This window comes from Leucoraja erinacea, chromosome 40 (assembly GCF_028641065.1).
Source record: "Leucoraja erinacea ecotype New England chromosome 40, Leri_hhj_1, whole genome shotgun sequence".
NCBI lineage: Eukaryota > Metazoa > Chordata > Chondrichthyes > Rajiformes > Rajidae > Leucoraja > Leucoraja erinaceus.
Genome location: NC_073416.1, coordinates 3,570,900 through 3,591,455, shown reverse-complemented (window position 1 = coordinate 3,591,455; position 20,556 = coordinate 3,570,900). Strand labels below are relative to the sequence as shown.

The following is a 20,556-nucleotide window of genomic DNA, read 5'->3' as shown; positions in this document are numbered from 1 at the left end:
CTGGTGAACCTTCTCTGTAGGTTGTACCGTATCTCAATGAACAGCAGCGCATATTAACATGAGGCGACAGGAACACTATTCCCCATGTAAAGATCTTGCATCAACGCAGTGCATTGGCATTGCAGAATGCATCGCTCAACGGCTGGTTTATTGCGATAATGCAGAAGATACACTATATGCATGTGCATACGTTTCTAGGAGCAGAATTAGGCCATTCAGCCCATCAAGTCTACTCCGTCAATCTAAGGCAGCACGCAGCGGTAGAGTTGCTGCCTCACAGCGCCGGAGACCCGGGTTCGATCCCGACTACGGGTGCTGTCTATACGGAGTTTGCACGTTCTCCCCGTGACTGCGTGCATTCTCTCCGAGATCTTCGGTTTCCTCCCACACTCCAAAGACGTACAGGTTTGTTGGCTAATTGGCTTGGGTAGAGATTGTAAATTGTCCCAAGTGTGTGTGTGTGTGTGTGTAGGATATTGTTAGTGTGCGGGGATCGCTGGTCGGCACGGACTCGGTGGGCCGAAGGGCCTGTTTCCGCGCTGTATCTCTAAACTAAAAGTAAACTACAGTTTGGTTTATTGTCACGTGTGCCGAGGTACAGTGAAAATTCTTTGTCAACTCCATTGACACTCATGGCCCGGAATACAAGGCCCCAGTCACCACCTGAGCCCAGTGTCATCCGCACATTGATTCAATAGTTAAAGGGCAATTAGATTGCAACAGTAGCCTGGTGCATATTTTTGCACTGATTAGCACATTCAGTGGCATTTTTATACGGAACAAAATAGCATATAGTTTGCAACAGCTGCGCTAATCTCTAATGTAAGCAATCTTCTTAAATAAGAGAGCCTCCTCTCACCATCTCCAGGAGCTGTCAGGCCCGATGCCAGCTATGCTTGGCACCATCTCCACAGCAAGGGTGGCACAGCGGTAGAGTTGCCGCCTCACAGCACCAGCGACCCGGGTTTGATCCCGACTACGAATGTTGTCTGTGTGGAGTTTGTACGTTCTCCCCGTGACCTGCGTGGGTTTTCTCCGGGTGCTCCGGGCTTCTCCCCACACTCCAAAGACGTGCGGGTTTGTAGGTTAATTGTCTTCAGTTAAAATGGAAAATTGTCCCCAGTGTGTGTGTGTGTGTACAATTCTGTGTGTGTGTGTGTGTGTGTGTGTGTGTGTGTGAGTGTGAGTGTGTGTGTGTGTGTGTGTGTGTGTGTGTGTGTGAGTGTGTGTGTGTGTACTTCTGTGTGTGTGTGTTTGTGTGTGTGTGTGTGTGTGTGTGTGTGTGTGTGTGTGTGTGTGTGTGTGTGTGTGTGTGTGTGTGTGTGTGTGTGTGTGTGTGTGTGTGTGTACTGTGTGTGTGTGTGTGAGAGTGTGAGTGTGTGTGTGTGTGTGTGTGTGTGTACACTTCTGTGTGTGTGTGTGTGTGTGTGTGAGTGTGAGTGTGTGTGTGTGAGTGTGAGTGTGTGTGTGTAGTGTGTGTGTGTGTGTTTCTGTGTGTGTGTGTACACTTCTGTGTGTGTGAGTGTGTGTGTGTGTGTGTACTTCTGTGTGTGTGTGTTTCTGTGTGTGTGTGTGTGTGTGTGTGTGTGTGTGTGTGTGTGTGTGTGTGTTTCTGTGTGTGTGTGTGTGTTGTGAGTGTGTGTGTGTGTGTGTGTGCTAGTGTTCGGGGTGATCGCTGGTCAGCACGGACTCAGTGGGCTGAACGGCCTGTTTCCGTGTTGTATCCCTGAACTAAACCAAACTAAGCAAAAGAAATGTAGGGCGAGCACAGTGGCGCAGCGGGTAGAGCTGCTGCCTCACAGTGCCCGGGTTCCATCCTGACTACGGGTGCTGTCTGTACGGAGTTTGTACGTTCTCACTGTAACCTGCGTGGGTTTGCTCCGGGTTTCCTCCCACATCCCAGAGAGCTGCGGGTTTGTCGGCTGCTTGGCCCCCTGTAAATTGCCCCCTAGTGTGTAGAGGGTGGATGAGAGGTTCGGAAGTGATAGGAGCAGAATTAGGCCATTCGGCCCATCAAGTCTACACCATGGCTGATCTATCTCTCCCTCCGAACCCCATTCTCCTGCCTTCTCCCCATAACCCCCGACACCCGTACTAATCAAAAAAATGTATCTATCTCTGCCTTAAAAATATCCACTGAATTGTGGCCTCCACAGCCGTCTGTGGCAATGAATTCCACAGATTCACCACCCTCTGGCTAAAGAAATTCATCCTCGTCTCCTATCTAAAGGAACGTCCTTTAATTCTGAGGCTGTGCCCTCTAGTTCCAGACTCTCCCACTAGTGGAAACATCCTCTCTATCCGGGCCTTTATCCAGGAAACCATGAAGGGCAGTAACAGTTGCCATGGCAACGACTGGCCTTTATAAGACTGTTGCAGAGCTAAAGGGTGCCATCTTATGGAAATAAGTTCCAGTTAGTTTCTGCAGGGACAATTTTTGAGCAGCGGTGACCCGGTCACTGCCTGACACTGTTTAGTTTGAAGATACAACGCGGAAACAGGCCCTTGGGCCTACCTAGACCGCGCCGACCAGCCATCCCATCACACTAACACTACCCTACCCACACAAGGGACAATTTTACAATTGATACCAAGTTTATTAACCTACACACCTGCACGTCTTCGGAGTGTGGGAGGAAACCGGAGAAAGCCCACACGGGTCACGGGGAGAACGTGCAAACTCCGCACAGACAGCGCCCGTAGTCGGGATGGAACCCGGGTCTCTGGCGCTGCGAGGCAGCAACTCTACCGCAGCGCCGCCGTGCCTAGAGTTCTATTTTCGGGGAACTTGAGGTGACAAAGGACAACAGCCAGCATTGATACTGAAGGTCATTCTGATTAGATAGAGCAAACGGTCAGATCAATCTGAATGAGGTTTATGTGCATTAATTGTTCCGCAGTGTGATGCTGGATGGATGGAAGTGTTGTCAAGGAAGCCAGGCACCCTGGTCATTCCCTTTTCTCTCCTACCATGGAGTCATAGAGGCATTCGCCGTGGAAACAACGTGCCCACACTGACCCACATGTCAATAGACAATCGACAATAGAGACAATAGGTGCAGGAGTAGAGGCCATTCGGCCCTTCGAGCCAGCACCGCCATTCGATGTGACCACGTCTGATCATCCCCAATCAGTACCCCGTTCCTGCCTTCTCCCCATATCCCCTGACTCCGCTATTTTTAAGAGCCCTATCTAGCTCCCTCTTGAAAGCATCCAGAGAACTGGCCTCCACCGCCCTCTGAGGCAGAGAATTCCACAGACTCACAACTCTCTGTGAGAAAAAGTGTTTCCTCGTCTCCGTTCTAAATGGCTTACCCCTTATTCTTAAACTGTGTGTTTGGCCCCTGGTTCTGGACTCCCCCAACATCGGGAACATGTTTCCTGCCTCTAGTATATCCAAGCCCTTAACAATCTTGTATGTTTCAATAAGATGCCCTCTCATCCTTCTAAACTCCAGAGTGTACAAGCCCAGCCGCTCCATTCTCTCAGCATATGACAGTCCCGCCATCCCGGGAATTAACCTGGTAAACCTACGCTGGGCTCCCTCAATAGCAAGAATGCCCTTCCTCAAATTAGGGGGCCAAAACGGCACACAGTCCAAGGGTCTCCACTGAGGTTGATAGCAGCTCTCAGTCTGAAGAAGGGCCTCAACCCGAAATGTCTCCCATTACTTCTCTCCAGAGATGCTGCCTGTCCCACTGAGTTACTCCAGCACTCTGTGTCTATCTACCTTCAATGTAAACCAGCATCTGCAGTTCCTTCCCACACATACCTAATCGAGCCGTCCACAGATACAGGATAAGGGGGATAATGCTAATTGCAAGATTCAGCAAAGCCCGATTAAAGATAGTCTGAGGGTCTCCAATGAGGTAGATGGGTGGTCAGGGCCGCTCTCTAGTTAGTGAGAGGACGGTTCAGTTGCCTGGTGACAGCTGGGAAGAAAACTGTCCTGAAAAAATCCACGGGAAAAAAAAATCCCAGCGCTATTGAGCATAAATATTTCTGGGAAGGTAACTAGGCAACAGCGCAAACACTTAACGGGAAGAGGAAAGAACTGTAGTTGGATTAGAAATACAGCGCGGGGATGAAAAGATAGGGCTGGTTTTTAGTTTTCGTTTTAGAGATACAGCGCGGAAACAGGCCATTCGGCCCGCAGCCGACCAGCGATCCCCGCAAACTAACGCTATCCGACACAGACAGGGGACAATTTACAATTCTCACCAAAGCCAATTAACCTGCAAACCCGCACGTCTTCGGATTGTGGGAGGAAACCAGAGCACCTGGAGAAAGCCCACGCAGGTCACGGGGAGAACGTGCAAACTCCGCACAGACAGCACCCGTGGTCGGGATTGAACCGATTGGGTCTCTGGCGCTGCAAGGCAGCAACTCTACCGCTGCGCCACCGTTGCTGGCCACCCTGAATGGTGTGACAGCTTCAATGGAACTGCAATTAGACCCATAATGCACAAACGCAGGACCTCCCAAAGTGCTTTACATGCGATGGAGTTCCTGAAGGGCAGCCACTGTAGTGATGTTTAAAATTTTTTCATTTAGTTTAGAGATACAGCGCGGAAACAGGCCCTTCGGCCCACCGAGTCCGTGCCGGCCAGCGACCCCCGCAGACTAACACTGTCCTACACACACTGGGGACAATTTACAATTTACACCAAAGCCAATTAACCTACAAACCTGCACGTCTTTGGATTGTGGGAGGAAACCAGAGCACCCGGAGAAAACCCACGCAGATTTTTGGGCTGATATTGGCATAGTTCTCTGCCTCAGAGGGCAATGTAGGCGTGTTCTCTGGATGCTTTCAAGAGAGAGCTCTTAAAAATAGCGGAGTCAGGGGATATGGGGAGAAGGCAGGAACGGGGTACTGATTGGGGATGATCAGCCATGATCACATTGAGTGGCGGTGCTGGCTCGAAGGGCCGAATGGCCTACTCCTGCACTTATTGTCTATTGTCATAGTTCAAAGGACAAATAGCCCAACCCCTCACCCCATCAGTAAACAGATTCTCCCTCTGCAACTTGTAAACAGTGTGTTGCCGATGAGATGATTTGGCTCCATGGAGTCTATGGCACTCTGCAGCAATTGAATTAACATCAACAGCGCGATACAATCCCAAACTCTGGGTAAGTCACTGGCCATAGCTTTCCCCTCACACTCCTGCACTCAGAGCCAATTCTCCAGTTAGATCTGACCAACACAGTCTGTTCAAGAACAAGACCAAACAAGGATATGAACGGGAGCAGGGAGATATAATTAGACAGCGGGAACGTTAAACTTTCCCTGGCTTTCCCTGTCTATCTTTTGTATCAGGTGGAGACACCCCCTTCAGACTGAGAGTCAGGGGAGATGGAGTCTGGAGATATGGAAGGGCAAGGTGTGAAAAGGACAGATCAAAGCAGAGGATGAGCAAGGGACATGCAGAATGGTTAGGCAAGAACTGCAGGTGCTGGTTTGAATCGAAGGTAGGCACAAAATGCTGGAGTAACTCAGCGGGTCAGGCAGCAGAGAAGGAATGGGTGACGTTTCGGGTCAAGACCCTTCTTCAGATTGGTTCGTTGTTGGCTGAGGGGAAGGTGACAACGAGGCGTACAAACAGTAAAATTAATCAGGAGGACAGTGGAACTAGTCGGAGAACTAGGGTGGGGGAGGGGACGGAGAGGGAGTGAAAGCAAGGGTTACTTGAGGTTAGAGAAGTTAATATTCATACCGCTGGGGTGTAAGCTACCCAAGCAAAATTTGAGATGCTGTTCATCCACTTTGCACTAGGCCTCACTCTGACGGTGGAGGAGGCCCATAAAAGTCAATGCATTGCTCTCAAATTTCCACAAGTTCTATTTTCAAAATATTATTTATTTTACGCAGGGGGACACCTCCTTAAAAGTTGATGTCTCAAAAAGGAAGAGATGGTGAACTTTCCATTCAAGTGGCAGAACAAGACTACCGATGATGAGAATCAGTCCGAAAAAGGCTTTGCGTGGAACGTCTCACTTAACGTAGCACGCTGGTAGAGCTGCTACCTCACAGCGCCAGAGAGAGGGGGGGGTGCGAGTGTGCGGAGTTCTCCCTGTGGCCGCGTGTCTTTCTCCGGGTGTCACGCCCAGGTTTAGTTTAGTTCAGAGATACGGCTCGGAATACAGGCCCTTCGGCCCACCGAGTCCGCGCCGACCAGCGATCCCCTCACGGCGCCAGAGACCCGGGTTCAAGCCCGACCACGGGCGCTTGTCTGTACGGAGTTTGTGCAAAGTTGATCTCTCCCGTGACCTGCATGGGAACTTTTCTCATTCCGGTGCTCCGGTTTACCTCCCACACAGTGCGGGCTTTGTAGGTCACGTCTGGCTTGGGTAAAAATGTGGTAAGCTGCTACCTCACAGCGCCAGAGAGAGGGGGGGGTGCGAGTGTGCGGAGTTTCTCCCCTGTGGCCGCGTGTCTTTCCGGGTGTCACGTGGTTTAGTTTAGTTTCAGAGTTGTATGCGTGTGTGTGTGGCGCCAGTGTGTGTGTGTGTGTGTGTGTGTGTGTGTGTGTGTGTGTGTGTGCGTGGGTGTGTGTGTGTGTGGTGTTTCCTCCCACACGTGCGGGCTTGTAGGTCAATTGGCTTGGGTAAAAATTGTAAATTGTCTCTGAGTGTGTGTGTGTGTGTGTGTGTGTGCATGTGTGTGTATAGGATGGTGTCAGTGTGCGGGGATCGCTGGACAGCACGGACTCGGTGGGCCGAAGGGCCTGTTTCCGCGCTGTATCTCGAAACTAAACTAAACGAAAGCAGCCCCACCTCCACTCCTCATCCCACCTCTTAACACGGTTTTCGATTAACCGAAAAACCAACGCATAAATCTAGCTCTCGTCTATTTTAGGACAGAACAGCTTGTAGATCAGCATGCACATTGCAAGCTTCTCATAAAATTAAGGCTCTTATTTTTCCAAGTTTGTTCATAGCTCAATCATTTTTACTCAAAGCAATGAAAATCCAAAACTACACGAGTACATTACTGGTGAAATAAATCGGAGTTTGGAGTTTCATAGGTTCATAAGTGATAGGAGCAGAATTAGGCCATTCTAAGATGGGGCATGATGGTCGGCATGGACAAGATGGGCCGAACGGCCTGCTTCCGTGCTCGATTACTCCAAGTACTGCCATGGTGTTCCCCCTAATCAGAGAGTGACTCATAAGTTTGCAAATGACGGAAGCAGATTTAGGCCATTCGACCCATCAAGTCTACTCCGCCATTCAATCACTCACTCTCAACCCCATTCTCCTGCCTTCTCCCCATAACTCCCCAGCAATGAGTGGGTTAACATATGATGAGCGTTTGACGGCAATGGGCCTGTACTGTCTGGAGTTTAGAAGAATGAGGGGGGGGACCTCATTGAAATTTACCAAATAGTGAAAGGCGTGGATAGAGTGGATGTGGAGAGGATGTTTCCACTAGTGGGAGAGTCTAGGACTAGAGGTCCCCTCTAGACTCCTTCAGTCTGAAGAAGGGTTTCGGCCCGAAACGTTGCGTATTTCCTTCGCTCCACAGATTCTGCCGCACCCGCTGAGTTTCTCCAACACTTTTGTCTACCTTCGATTTTCCAGCATCTGCAGTTCCTTCTTGAACCCATTGAGATAATAATCTGCCCCCTTGTTTTTGCCGCCAAAGTGGATAACCCCACATTTATCTATATTATACTGCATCTGCCACGCATCTGCCCACTCACTCAACCTGTCCAGGTCACCCTGCAACCTCCTAACATCCTCTTCACAGTTCACACTGCCACCCAGCTTTGTGTCAGCCGCAAACCTGTCTAGTGTTGCTCCTAATTCCTTCTTCCAAATCATTAATATATATGGTAAACAGTTGCGGACCCAACACCGAGCCTTGCGGTACTCCACTCGCCACTGCCTGCCATTCTGAAAAGGACCCGTTCACTCCTACTCTTTGCTTCCGGTCTGCCAACCAATTTTCTATCCATGTCAACAACCTGCTCTTTTGTTATTGCTTATTATGGTATTTCCATATTCTTGCTGCTGCAAGTAAAAAAATTAATCGTTGCGTTTAGTTGGCATCTTTAGTTTAGTTCGAGATACAGCGCGGAAACAGGATCCCTCGGTCCCACCGAGTCCGCGCCGACCAGCGATCCCCGCACATCAACACTACCCAACACACACACACACACACACTGGGGACAATTTTACATTTTATCCCAAGCCAATTCACCTACAAATCCACACGTCTTTGGAGTGTGGAAAGACGCCGGAGATCCTGGAGAAAACCCATGCAGGTCACGGGGAGAACGTACAAACTCCGTACAGACAAGTGTGGTCGGGATGGAACCCGGGTCTCTGGCGCTGTGAGGCAGCAACTCTACCGCTGTGCCACCGTGACTATAAAACATTCTTGACTCTTGGAGTAATCAGCAAAAAATAAAAAAGACACCTCTTTTTAAAATAGTCACCTCATCTCTCTCATCGACCCAAAGCCCTGGTCTCTAGTAAATCCCTTTTCACTTTGCATTGCTGATTCTCTAACTCTTCCGTTTCCTGTTTAAATCGTTCCCACTGGTTCAGCTTCGTTGAGACTGCTCAGTCATTTAATTGGGGCAAGGCAGGCCTCATGTTTTCCTGCTCTGATCCGCTAATTTACCATCTGTATTTTTTCCTTTCCCCGCTCCCTGTGAGAACAGATTTGATAATGAAGTGATGACACACACATCTCCTCAAACAAAAACACTCTGTGGCACATTTTAGCAGCTCCTCCTGGGTGAAAAACTCCTTACGTCCATCCAATGTCTGATAGTGTCTAGTGTGCGGGGATCGTAGGTCAGCACGGACTCGGTGGGCCGAAGGGCCTGTTTCCCCGCTGTATCTCACAACTAAACTAAACTGCCTGTAATACTTTGTGTTGCACTAGTGGGAGAGTCTAGGACCAGAGGTCGCAGCCTCAGAATGAAAGGGCGTTCTTTTAGGAAGGAGATGAGGAGGAATTTCTTTAGTCAGAGGGTGGTGAATCTGTGGAATTCATTGCCACAGATGGCTGTGGAGGCCACAAGTCAGTGGATATATTTAAGGCAGAGATGGATAGATTCTTGATTAGTGCGGGTGTGGGGAGAAGGCAGGAGAATGGGGTTAGGAGGGAGACTTAGATCAGCGATGATTGAATGGCGGAGTAGACTTGATGGGCCGAATGGCCTCATTCTGTTCCTTTCACTTATTAACATTAAATTTCCTTCTTGGTTTCAGTTTTATCATCTTTATTCTAAACCCTTCAGAAACAGGCCCTTCGGCCCATCAAGTCCGCACCAACCAGTGATCACTGCACACTAGCACTATCCCACACACACACACACACACACACTAGGAACCATTTACAATTATACCAACCCAATTAACCTACAGACCCGCACGTCTTTGGAGTGTGGGAGGAAACCAGAGCACCCGGAGAAAACCCACGCAGGTCACGGTGGGAGAACGTACAAACTCCGTACAGACAGCACCCGTAGTCGGGATCGAACCCGGGTCTCTGAAGCCGTGAGACGGCGACTCTACCCGCTGCGCCACCGTGCCTCCCCTCCCGCTACCTCTCCTCTATAGAGAACTACCATAGAAACGGCACGGTGGCTCAGCGGTAGAGTTAGTGGTTTTAGACTAGAGCACCAGAAACCCGGGTTCGATCCTGACTACGGGTGCTGTCTGTGCGGAGTTTGTCCGTTCTCCCCACGACCGTGTGGGTTTTCTCCGGTTTTCTCCCACACTCCAAAGACGTGCAGGTCTGTCGGTTAATTGGCTTCTGTAAATTGCATATTGTTCCTAGCGTGTAGGATAGTGCGCGTGTACGGGGGGGAAAATCGCTGGTCGGCGCGGGCTCGGTGGACCAAAGGGCCTGCTTCCGCGCCGTATCTCTAATGTCTAAAGAAGCTTTATTCCATATCGTCACCAGAGCCTTGGCATTAGTTCTCACAACGCTGCAATATCTAGCACATCTCAGTGGCTGCCTCAGTTACATGTGTAACGAGGTACAGTGAAAAGCTTTTGTTGCGTGCTAACCAGTCAGCGGAAAGACAATACATGATTACAATCGAGCCGTCCACAGTGTACAGATACAGGATAAGGGAATAACGTTTATCCAAAATCCTCGGGCGCTACGTCACCACGTACAATGCGCGCGTACTGCGTACCATGCGTGCATAATGTGCACCATGCGCGCATCACATGCGTCGTGACACGTAAATGATGTTGCGTAAATTACACGCAAATTACATCCGAGTGGGACAGGCCCTTTAGTAACTGTGACCTGCAGGGAGTGGAGGGATATGGATCATGTGCATGCTGACGTGATCAGTTCAACTTGGCATCATGTTCGGTACAGACATTGTGTTCCTGTGCTGTACTATCTATCTTCTACGCGAAGGGCATTTTCCAGAATAAGGGAGCACAGCAGGACAAATCTGCCGAATCTTAGTGTCAGTTTCAGTTGAGTTTATTGTCACGTGTACCGAGGTACAGTGAAAAGCTTTTGTTGCGCGCTAACCAGTCAGCGGAAAGACAATACATGATTACAATCGAGCCGTCCACAGTGTACAGATACAGGATAAGGGAATAACGTTTAGTGCAAGGTAAAGCCAGCAAAGTCCGATTAAAGATAGTCCGAGGGTCTCCAATGAGGTAGATAGTAGTTCAGCACTGCTCTCTGGTTGTGGTAGGATGGTTCAGTTGCCTGATAACAGCTGGGAAGAAACTGTCCCTGATTCTGGAACGCTGCAATGCCATATACGAGATCTTGCAATGTGTCAACAGTCAGGCATTCACTGCAAATGTGGCTGAAATTTATGGATTCTTGGTGCCAACACAAACAAAACACAGAACGAAGAGGCTTCGTGCCTCAGTCCCGTGTCGCAAGAGCAGCGACAGGGATACGGTGTGGAGGAAGGAACTGCGGATGCTGCTTTACACCGAGGATAGACACAAAAAGCTGGAGTAACTCAGCGGGACAGGCAGCGTCTCTGGAGAGAGGCAATGGGAGACGTTTCGGGTCGGGACCCTGAGTCAGGGGAGCGAGGGAGACAGGGTGTGAAAACGAGACATCAAAGGGGATGTAGCTCAAGGAAAGTATAGAATAGATCATCGTTAGCGAAGAGAAGGTGACAACGAAGCAAACAGAGATAAAATGTAATCAGGGGGGACAGTCAGACTGGTGGGAGAACTGGGAATGGGATGGAGAGAGAGGGAAAGCAGGGGTTACTTGAAGTTAGAGAAGTCACTATTTAGGCTGTTTGGCCACCTTTAGAGGATTGTGTTCAGTCCTGGGCACCGTGTAGTAGGCAAGATGTTGTCAAGCTGGAAAGGGGACAGAGAAGATTTACGGGGATGTTGCCAGGACTAGAGGGTCTGAGCTACAGGGAGAGGTTGAGCAGGCTGGGTCTCCATTCCTTGGAGCACAGGAGGATGAGGGGTGATCTTAGAGATGTGTATAAAATCATGAGAGGAATAGATCAGGTAGATGTACAGTGTACAGAGTCTCTTGCCCAGAGTAGGGGAATCGAGGACCCACAAGTTTAAGGTGAAGGGGAAAAGTTGGGCCTGTCCCACTGTACGAGGTAATTCAAGAGTTCTCCCGAGGTTGAAAAAAAAATCAAACTCGTGGTAAGCACGTAGAATGTACGTCGCGGGTACGTCGGAGCTCGGGGGCGTCTCTTAGCGGCTCGTAACGCTAACGGCAGGTACTCGGGGAAACACGGTAAGCTCGGGAAGACTCGGGCAGGTAAGCTCGGGACTCGTGAAGAATTTTCAACATCTTGAAAAATGTCCACGAGAGCCCCGAGTACCGACGAGCGGCTATTACCGTAAATCTCCGAGTTCCAATCCGGGGAAACTCGGGAAACATAGAAACATAGAAAATAGGTGCAGGAGTAGGCCATTCGGCCCTTCGAGCCTGCACCGCCATTCAATATGATCATGGCTGATCATCCAACTCAGTATCCCGTTCCTGCCTTCTCTCCATACCCCCCTGATCCCTTTAGACACAAGGGCCACATCTAACTCCCTCTTAAATATAGCCAATGAACTGTGGCCTCAACTACCTTCTGCGGCAGAGAATTCCACAGATTCACCACTCTCTGTGTGAAGAAAGTTTTCCTCATCTCGGTTTTAAAGGATTTCCCCCTTATCCTTAAACTGTGACCCCTTGTTCTGAACTTCCCCAACATTGGGAACAATCTTCCTGCATCTAGCCTGTCCAACCCCTTAAGAATTTTGTAAGTTTCTATAAGATCCCCCCTCAGTCTTCTAAATTCTAACGAGTACCAGCCGAGTCTATCCAGTCTTTCTTCCTATGAAAGTCCTGCCATCCCAGGAATCAGTCTGGTGAGCCTTCTCTGTACTCCCTCTATGGCAAGAATGCCTTTCCTCAGATTAGGAGACCAAAACTGTACGCAATACTCCAGGTGTGGTCTCACCAAGACCCTGTACAACTGCAGTAGAACCTCCCTGCTCCTAGACTCAAATCCTCTATGGCAAGAATGTATTTCCTCAGATTAGGGGACCAAAACTGTACGCAATACTCCAGGTGTGGTCTCACCAAAACCCTGTACAACTGCAGTAGAACCTCCCTGCTCCTATACTCAAATCCTTTTCTATGGCAAGAATGTCTTTCCTCAGATTAGGAGACCAAAACTGTACGCAATACTCCAGGTGTGGTCTCACCAAGACCCTGTACAACTGCAGTAGAACCTCCCTGCTCCTAGACTCAAATCCTCTATGGCAAGAATGTCTTTCCTCAGATTAGGAGACCAAAACTGTACGCAATACTCCAGGTGTGGTCTCACCAAGACCCTGTACAACTGCAGTAGAACCTTCCCTGCTCCTAGACTCAAATCCTATACTCTTGAATTAGTTCGTACAGTGGGACAGGCCCTTTAGAGGAATCGGAGGGGTAACTTTTTCCACACAGACGGTGGTTGGTGTATGGAACGAGCTGCCAGAGCAGGTAGTTGAGGCTGGGACTATCCTGTTCAGATTCAGATTCAGATAATTGTCATTGTCAGTGTACAGTACAGAGACAACGAAATGCATTGTACAACTGCAGTAGATCCTGTTGTTTAAGAAACAGTGAGACAGGTACATGGATAGGACAGGTCTGGTGAGATATCGAACAAATGGGACCAGTGTAGCTGGGACACGTTGGGCCGGTGTGGGCAAGATGGGCCGAAGGGCCTGTTTCCACGCTGTATCACTCCAGGACTCTGCCGCTGGCCATGTAGATTTGCCTTACCTTCAGCAGTTGGGAAGACACCTTGTTGGGTAGAGTTTCTGCGCAGGTCGGAGACATGGGCAGTGCTTGTGGTGGTGGCAATGGCGGCACCTTCGGCTGCTGCCCAGCCAGGCCCGGGCCCACGTGGGCCGTCCTCGGCGCTAGCGCTCTCCCCCTCCCCCGCCTCTGCCTCTGCCGTCACATCACACGGGTCGGCCAGCTGGGAAGAGACACACAGACATCCCACCGTCACTTTAACGGACTCCTACGAACACATACACTAAACGCCGGAGTTACTCAGCGGGTCAAACGGAGGGCCTCGACCCGAAACGTCACCTCTTCACAGAGATTCCCCAGACATTCTGCCCGACCCGCCCGCTGTTACTCCAGCTCTTTGTCCCCGTCTTCAGTCCAAGCCAGCACTTGCAGTTCCTTCCTGACACAAATGCTGGAGTAACACTCCCTCCACCACCTACAGTTTAAATTCCATTTGGAATATTAGGGAGGACCAAGAAACATAGACAATAGGTGCAGGAGTAGAGGCCATTCGGCCCTTCGAGCCTGCACCATTCACCATTCAATATGATCATGGCTGCTCATCCAACTCAGTATCCTGTTCCTGCCTTCTCTCCATACCCCCTGATCCCTTTAGTCACAAGGGCCATAGAAACATAGAAACATAGAAATTAGGTGCAGGAGTAGAGGCCATTCGGCCCTTCGAGCCTGCACCGCCATTCAATATGATCATGGCTGATCATCCAACTCAGTATCCTGTAACATAGAAACATAGAAATTAGGTGCAGGAGTAGGCCATTCGGCCCTTCGAGCCTGCACCGCCATTCAATATGATCATGGCTGTACCTGCCTTCTCTCCATACCCCCTGATCCCTTTAGCCACAAGGGCCACATCTAACTGCCTCTTAAATATAGCCAATGAACTGTGTGGCCTCAACTACCCTCTGTGGCAGAGAATTCCACAGATTCACCACTCTCTGTGTGAAAAAAGTTTTTCTCATCTCGGTCCTAAAAGATTTCCCCCTTATCCTTAAACTGTGTGACCCCTTGTTCTGGACTTCCCCAACATCGGGAACAATCTTCCTGCATCTAGCCTGTCCAGCCCCTTAAGAATTTTGTAAGTTTCTATAAGATCCCCCCCTCAATCTTCTAAATTCTAGCGAGTACAAGCCGAGTCTATCCAGCATTTCTTCATATGAAAGTCCTGCCATCCCAGGAATCAGTCTGGTCTGGTCCGGAATCAGAACTCAACGGGTCAGGCAGCATCTCTGGAGAATAGGAACAGAGGGCGTTTCAGGTCGAGACCCATCTTCAGACTGAGAATCACGGGAGAGGGAGACACAGAAATGAGCTTCTAGGTTAACTAGAACTGGGCCTGTACTCGCTGGAGTTTAGAAGGATGAGTGGGAACCTCATTGAAACGTACTGAATAGTGAAAGGCCTGGATAGAGTGGATGTGGAGAGGATGTTTCCACTAGTGGGAGAGTCTATGACCAGAGGTCACAGCCTCAGGATTAAAGGACGTTCCTTTAGGAAGGAGATGAGGAGGAATTTCTTTAGTCAGAGGGTGGTGAATCTGTGGAATTCTTTGCCACAGACGGCTGTGGAGGCCAAGTCAGTGGATATTTTTAAGGCAGGGATAGATACATAGAAACATAGAAAACAGGTGCAGGAGTAGAGGCCATTTGGCCCTTCGAGCCTGCACCGCCATTCAATATGATCATGGCTGATCATCCAACTTCAAATCCAGGTTCTTGATTAGTACGGGTGTCAGGGGTTATGGGGAGAAGGCAGGAGAATGGGGTTAGGAGGCAGAGATAGATCAGCCATGATTGAATGGCGGAGTAGACTCGATGGGCTGAATGGCCTAATTCTGCTCCTATAACTTGTGAACTTGTGACTTGGCCTCCACAGCCTTCCGTGGCCAAGGATTCCTACAGATTCACCACCCTCCGACTAAAGAAATTCCTCCTCATCTCCTTCCTAAAGGAACGTCCTTTAATCCTGAGGCTGTGAAATCAGAGTGGGAGCGACGACAAGCAATTTAGCGCCCATTTCTTTGTGCAGAGCTGAACTGGGCCGCTGCTGACAGAGTGATTGGTGTTTGGGATTGCGTGTCGTGCAGAGCCCTGCCTGCCTGCCCTGATACCGTTGCTATCGACGATGCCAGCTTCCTGCCTCCGTCTTCCCGTTCGATCGGGAAGTCCCGCATTCGACACAACTCCCACGAATTCTCTGAAAGTGGATTAAGTGACCCTGCTGTCGACTTCCACACAGTGGGAAAAAAAAACATTGAAATTTCCTTCGCTGTTATCAACAATAGACAATAGTTGCAGGATTAGGCCATTCGGTAAAAGGCATTCTGTTGTTATTCATCAGTCCCACTTTAGTTTCTACTGCATCTCTGGAGACAATAGACAATAGGTGCAGGAGTAGGCCATTCGGCCCTTCGAGCCAGCACCGCCATTCAATGTGATCATGGCTGATCATCCCCAATCAGTACCCCGTTCCTGCCTCCTCCCCATATCCCCTGACTCCGCTATCTTTAAGAGCCCTATCTAGCTCTCTCTTGAAAGTATCCAGAGAACCGGCCTCCGCTATCTTTAAGAGCCCTATCTACCTCTCTCTTGAAAGCATCCAGAGAACCGGCTTCCACCGCCCTCTGAGGCAGAGAATTCCACAGACTCACCACTCTCTGTGTGAAGAAGTGGTTCCTCGTCTCCGTTCTAAATGGCTTACCCCTTATTCTTAAACTGTGTGTGTGTGTGTGGCCCCTGGTTCTGGACTCCCCCAACATCGGGAACATGTTTTTTTCTCCGGGTGCTCCGGTTTCCTCCCACACTCCAAAGACGTGTAGGCTTGTGGGTTAATTGGCTTTGGTTCAATTGTAAATTATCCCTAGTGTGTGTGTGTGCGTGTAGGATAGTGTGTGAGGTTCACTGGTCGGTGCGGACTCGATGGGCCGAATGGCCCGTTATATAATATGAGCTCATAAGGTCATAAGGAATAGGAGTAGAATTAGGCCATTCGGCCCATCAAGCCTACTCCACCAATCAATCTATCTATCTCTCCCTCCTAACCCTAATAGTGCTAGTATTCGGGGCTCTCTGGTCGCCACGGACCCGGTGGGCTGAATGGCCTGTTTCTACACAGTATCGCTGGAGTCTAAAGGCTAAAATAAGCAACGTGGAGCAAAATTGGCTCATTTTTCCCCGATCTAAATCTTATCTGGCCACTGTTCAAGGTACAGTTGTTTGACCCAGGCAAATAGGAACGTTTATCCAGTCTCTCCAGAAAGGAAAAGGGGGGGAAAAACAGATGGAAGAGAAATAAATTAAATTACTCTTGCACCTTCAACGACTTCAAGACATCTCATTTTACGAGAATGATCCCAGGAATGATTGCGTTAACATATGTTGAGCATTTGACGGCTCTGCTGAAGTTCAGAAGGACGAGGGGTGATCTAATTGAAACGTTACCGAATAGTGAAAGGCCTGGATAGAGTGGGTGTGGAGAGGATGTTTCCACTGGTGGGAGAGTCTAGGACCAGAGGGCACAGCCTCAAAAAATACAGGATAAAAGATCTGAAGTAGGGTCTCGACCCGAAACGTTGCCTATTTCCTTCGCTGCATAGATGCTGCTGCACCCGCTGAGTTTCTCCAGCATTTTTTTCTACCTTCGATTTTTCCAGCATCTGCAGTTCCTTCTTAAACAGGCTAAAGGACGTTCCTTTAGGAAGGAGATGAGGAGGAATTTCTTTAGCCAGAGGGTGGTGAATCTGTGGAATTCTTTGCCACAGACGGCTGTGGAGGCCACAAGTCAGTGGATATATTTAAGGCAGCGATAGATAGATTCTTGATCAGTATGGGTGTCAGGGGATATGGGGAGAAGGCAGGAGAATGGGTTTGAGAGGGTGAGATAGATCAGCCATGATTGAATGGTGGAGTGGACTTGGTGGGCCGAATGGCCTAATTCTGCTGATATCACTTATGAACTGAAACGGCCAATGAAGTAGTCATGTAGTCAACAGGAAGTATGTACAGTTGAATTATGTACTGCAAGATCAAACGCAATGTGTAGGAAGGAACGGCACAAAAGAAGCCACACACACAGTTTAAGAATAAGGGGCAAGCCATTTAGAACGGAGACGAGGAAACACTTTTTCTCACAGAGAGTGGTGAGTGTGGAATTCTCTGCCTCAGAGGGCGGTGGAGGCAGAAACTTCTCTGGATGCTTTCAAGAGAGAGCTAGATTGGGCTCTTAAAAATAGCGGAGTCAGGAGATATGGGGAGAAGGCAGGAACAGGGTTTAAGAGGGAACTGCAGATGCTGGAGAATCGAAGGTTACACAAAAAAGCTGGAGAAACTCAGCGGGTGCAGCAGCATCTATGGAGCGAAGGAAATAGGCAACGTTTCGGGCCGAAACCCTTCTTCAGACTGATCGGGGGCGGGGGTGGGCGGGGACAAGAAAGGGAAAAGGAGGAGGAGCCCGAAGGCTGGGGGATGGGAGGAGACAGCAGGGGGACTGAGGAGGGGGAGGAGACAGCAAGGACTAACAAAATTGGGAGAATTCGATGTTCATGCCCCCGGGATGCAGACTCCCCAAGCGGAATATGAGGTGCTGTTCCTCCAATTTCCGGTGCTGCTCGCTGTGGCCATGGAGGAGACCCAGGACAGAGAGGTCGGAGACGGAGTGGGAGGGGGAACAGGGTACTGATTGGGGATGATCAGCCATGATCACATTGAATGGCGGTGCTGGCTCGAAGGGCCGAATGGCCTACTCCTGCACCTGTTGTCTATTGTCTATTGAACTGCAGATGCTGGTTTACACCGAAGATTGACACAAAGTGCTGTAGTAGTAACTCAGCGGGACAGGCAGCATCTCTGGAGAGAAGGAGTGGGTTCGGAAACCTCCTACAGATTCAGCGTTGGTTATATGATGATTCCAGCAGCGCATGGTTAAATTCAATTGACAGACACAGTGTGGAAACAGGCCCTTCGGCCCATCGAGTCAACGATGGCCATCGATCACCCATTCACACTAGTTCTATGTTATCCCACTCGCTTCACACCAGGGGGGCAATTTACAGAGGGGCTGATTAACCTACAAAACCGCACGTCTTTGGGATGTGGGAGGAAACCGGAGCACATATGGGTTTGGCTTCTGTAAGTTGGTTCACATACTTGGTCAATGGTGTTTTATCATTAATAGAAACATAGAAACATAGACAATAGGTGCAGGAGTAGGCCATTCGGCCCTTCGAGGCTGCACCACCATTCAATATGATCATGGCTGATCATCCAACTCAGTATCCCATCCCTGCCTTCTCTCCATACCCCCTGATCCCTTTAGCCACAAGGGCCACATCTAACTCCCTCTTAAATATATCGTATTGTATTGTATTGTATTCAAATTTATTGTCATTGTCTCAATTAGAGACAACGAAATGAATAGCCAATGAACTGTGGCCTCAACTACCTTCTGTGGCAGAGAATTCCACAGATTCACCACTCTCTGGGTAAAAAATGTTTTTCTCATCTCGGTCCTAAAAGATTTTCCCCTTATCCTTAAACTGTGTGTCACCCCTTGTTCTGGACTTCCCCAACATCGGGAACAATCTTCCTGCATCTAGCCTGTCCAACCCCTGAAGAATTTTGTACGTTTCTATAAGATCCCCCCCTCAATCTTCCAAATTCTAGCGGTAATGTTGTATTATTATTAATGTTTAGTGTTTTCTGAGCCATTCGTAACTGTCACTGTGTGTCATGTTGTTACTTGTGGGCGGAGCACCAAGGCAAATTCCTTGTATGTGAATACTTGGCCAGTTAACTTACTTACTTAGTGTGTGCAGGATTGAACTAGTGTGCGGGGGGGGCTGGTCTCTCTTCCCCTCTCTGCAGGATTGACACTAGTGTCTCCCGGGGGGGGGGGGGGGGGGGGATCGCTGGTCTCCTCCCCTCCTCCTCCCACCTTCCTCCCCCTCCTCTCTCCCCCCCTCTCTCTCCCCCACACCCCTCTCTCTCTCTCCTCCCCTCCTCCTCTCCCCCACCCCCTCTCCTCTCTCCCCCTCCTCTCCCCCTCTCCTCCTCTCTTCCTCCCAACCCCTCTCTCTCCCCTCCTCTCCCCCCCTCCCCCCTCCTCCCCTCTCCTCCCCCCCCCTCCTCTCCCCCTCTCCCCCTGTCCCCCACACACCTTCCACCTTCCCTCCACTCTCCTTCCCCCTCTCTTCCTCACCTCCTACCTCCCTCCCTCATCTCCTCCCACCTTCTCTCTTTTGTCTCTCCCTCCTTCAACTCCCCTCTCCCCCTCCCTCTCTCCCCCTCCTCCTCTCCCTCCCTCTCCACCCTCTCCCCTCTCCCTCCCTCCTCTCCACCGCTCCTCTCCACCTCTCCTCTCCCCCTCTCCTCCTCTTCCTCTTCCCTCCTCTCCCCCTCCCCCCCCCTCCCTCCCCTCCCCTCCCCTCACCCCCCCCCTCTCCCTTCTCCCTCCTCCTCCCCCCTCCCTCCTCCTCTCCTCCTCTCCTCCTCCTCCCTCCTCCTCCCTCCTCCCTCCCCCTCCTCCTCCTCCTCTCCTCCCCCTCTCCTCCTCCCCCCCCCCCCTCTCTCTCCATCCCCTCCCCCTCATCCCCCTCCCCCATCCCCTCCTCCATCCCCACCCCCTCCCCCCCCCCCTTGTCCCCTCAACACCCACCAGTTTACAAGAGGAGCCGGCGGGCGAGGTTGACACAACTTACCCACTGCTGGCTCGGCAGCGCAAAGGAGGTCAGGATATCAGCCATGGCCCCCAGCATCTGCTGTGCGCGCCCGGGGCTCCGCTGCGGCGCTTTCATCGCCGGGGAGCTCAGCCTCCTCTTACCCCAGGCTGCCAGTCCACTGTTTGTTTGTCCTAAAGAGAGAGATGCCCCTTCAAATGCCTTCGCGGTGCCAACTCCATTGGGCGCTGCACCAAGTGAAGAGTTCTCGTCCAGTCCAAGCTCCCACAGACGCGCCCCCTCCCAGCGTTCAGAAGTTCCCTTTGAAACTGTTGGCACTTAACTCTCTCTCTCTCTCTCCCTCTCTTCCTCTCACCTTCTCTCTCTCCCTCTCTCTCTCTCTCCCTCTCTCCCTCTCTCTCTCTCCTCTTTCTCTCCCTTTCTCTTCTCTCTCTCTCTCCCTTCCCCTCTCTCTCTCCCCCCCTCTCTCTTTCCCCTCTCTCTTTCCCCTGTCTCTTTCCCCTCTCTCTTTCCCCTCTCTCTTTCCCCTCTCTCTCCCCCCCCTTTCCTCTCACCTTCTCTCTCTCCCTCTCTCTCTCTCTCTCTCCCCCCT

The 20,556-nt window shown here is 50.4% G+C and overlaps 1 protein-coding gene across 1 annotated transcript in view; it reads right to left on the bottom strand.

Moving 5' to 3' along the window:
- Positions 1–20,293, bottom strand: part of LOC129714626 (rho guanine nucleotide exchange factor 25-like) — a 105,784-nt gene extending 85,491 nt beyond the window's left edge. The window contains exons 1-2 of the mRNA XM_055664322.1: positions 19,986–20,293; positions 13,259–13,457 (exon numbers count right to left, since the gene is read on the bottom strand). Of these exons, the coding sequence (XP_055520297.1) occupies positions 13,259–13,457; positions 19,986–20,081 (295 nt within the window). The 5' untranslated portion in view covers positions 20,082–20,293. The remainder of the gene's footprint in view (positions 1–13,258; positions 13,458–19,985) is intronic.
- Between the last annotated feature and the right edge of the window lie 263 nt (positions 20,294–20,556).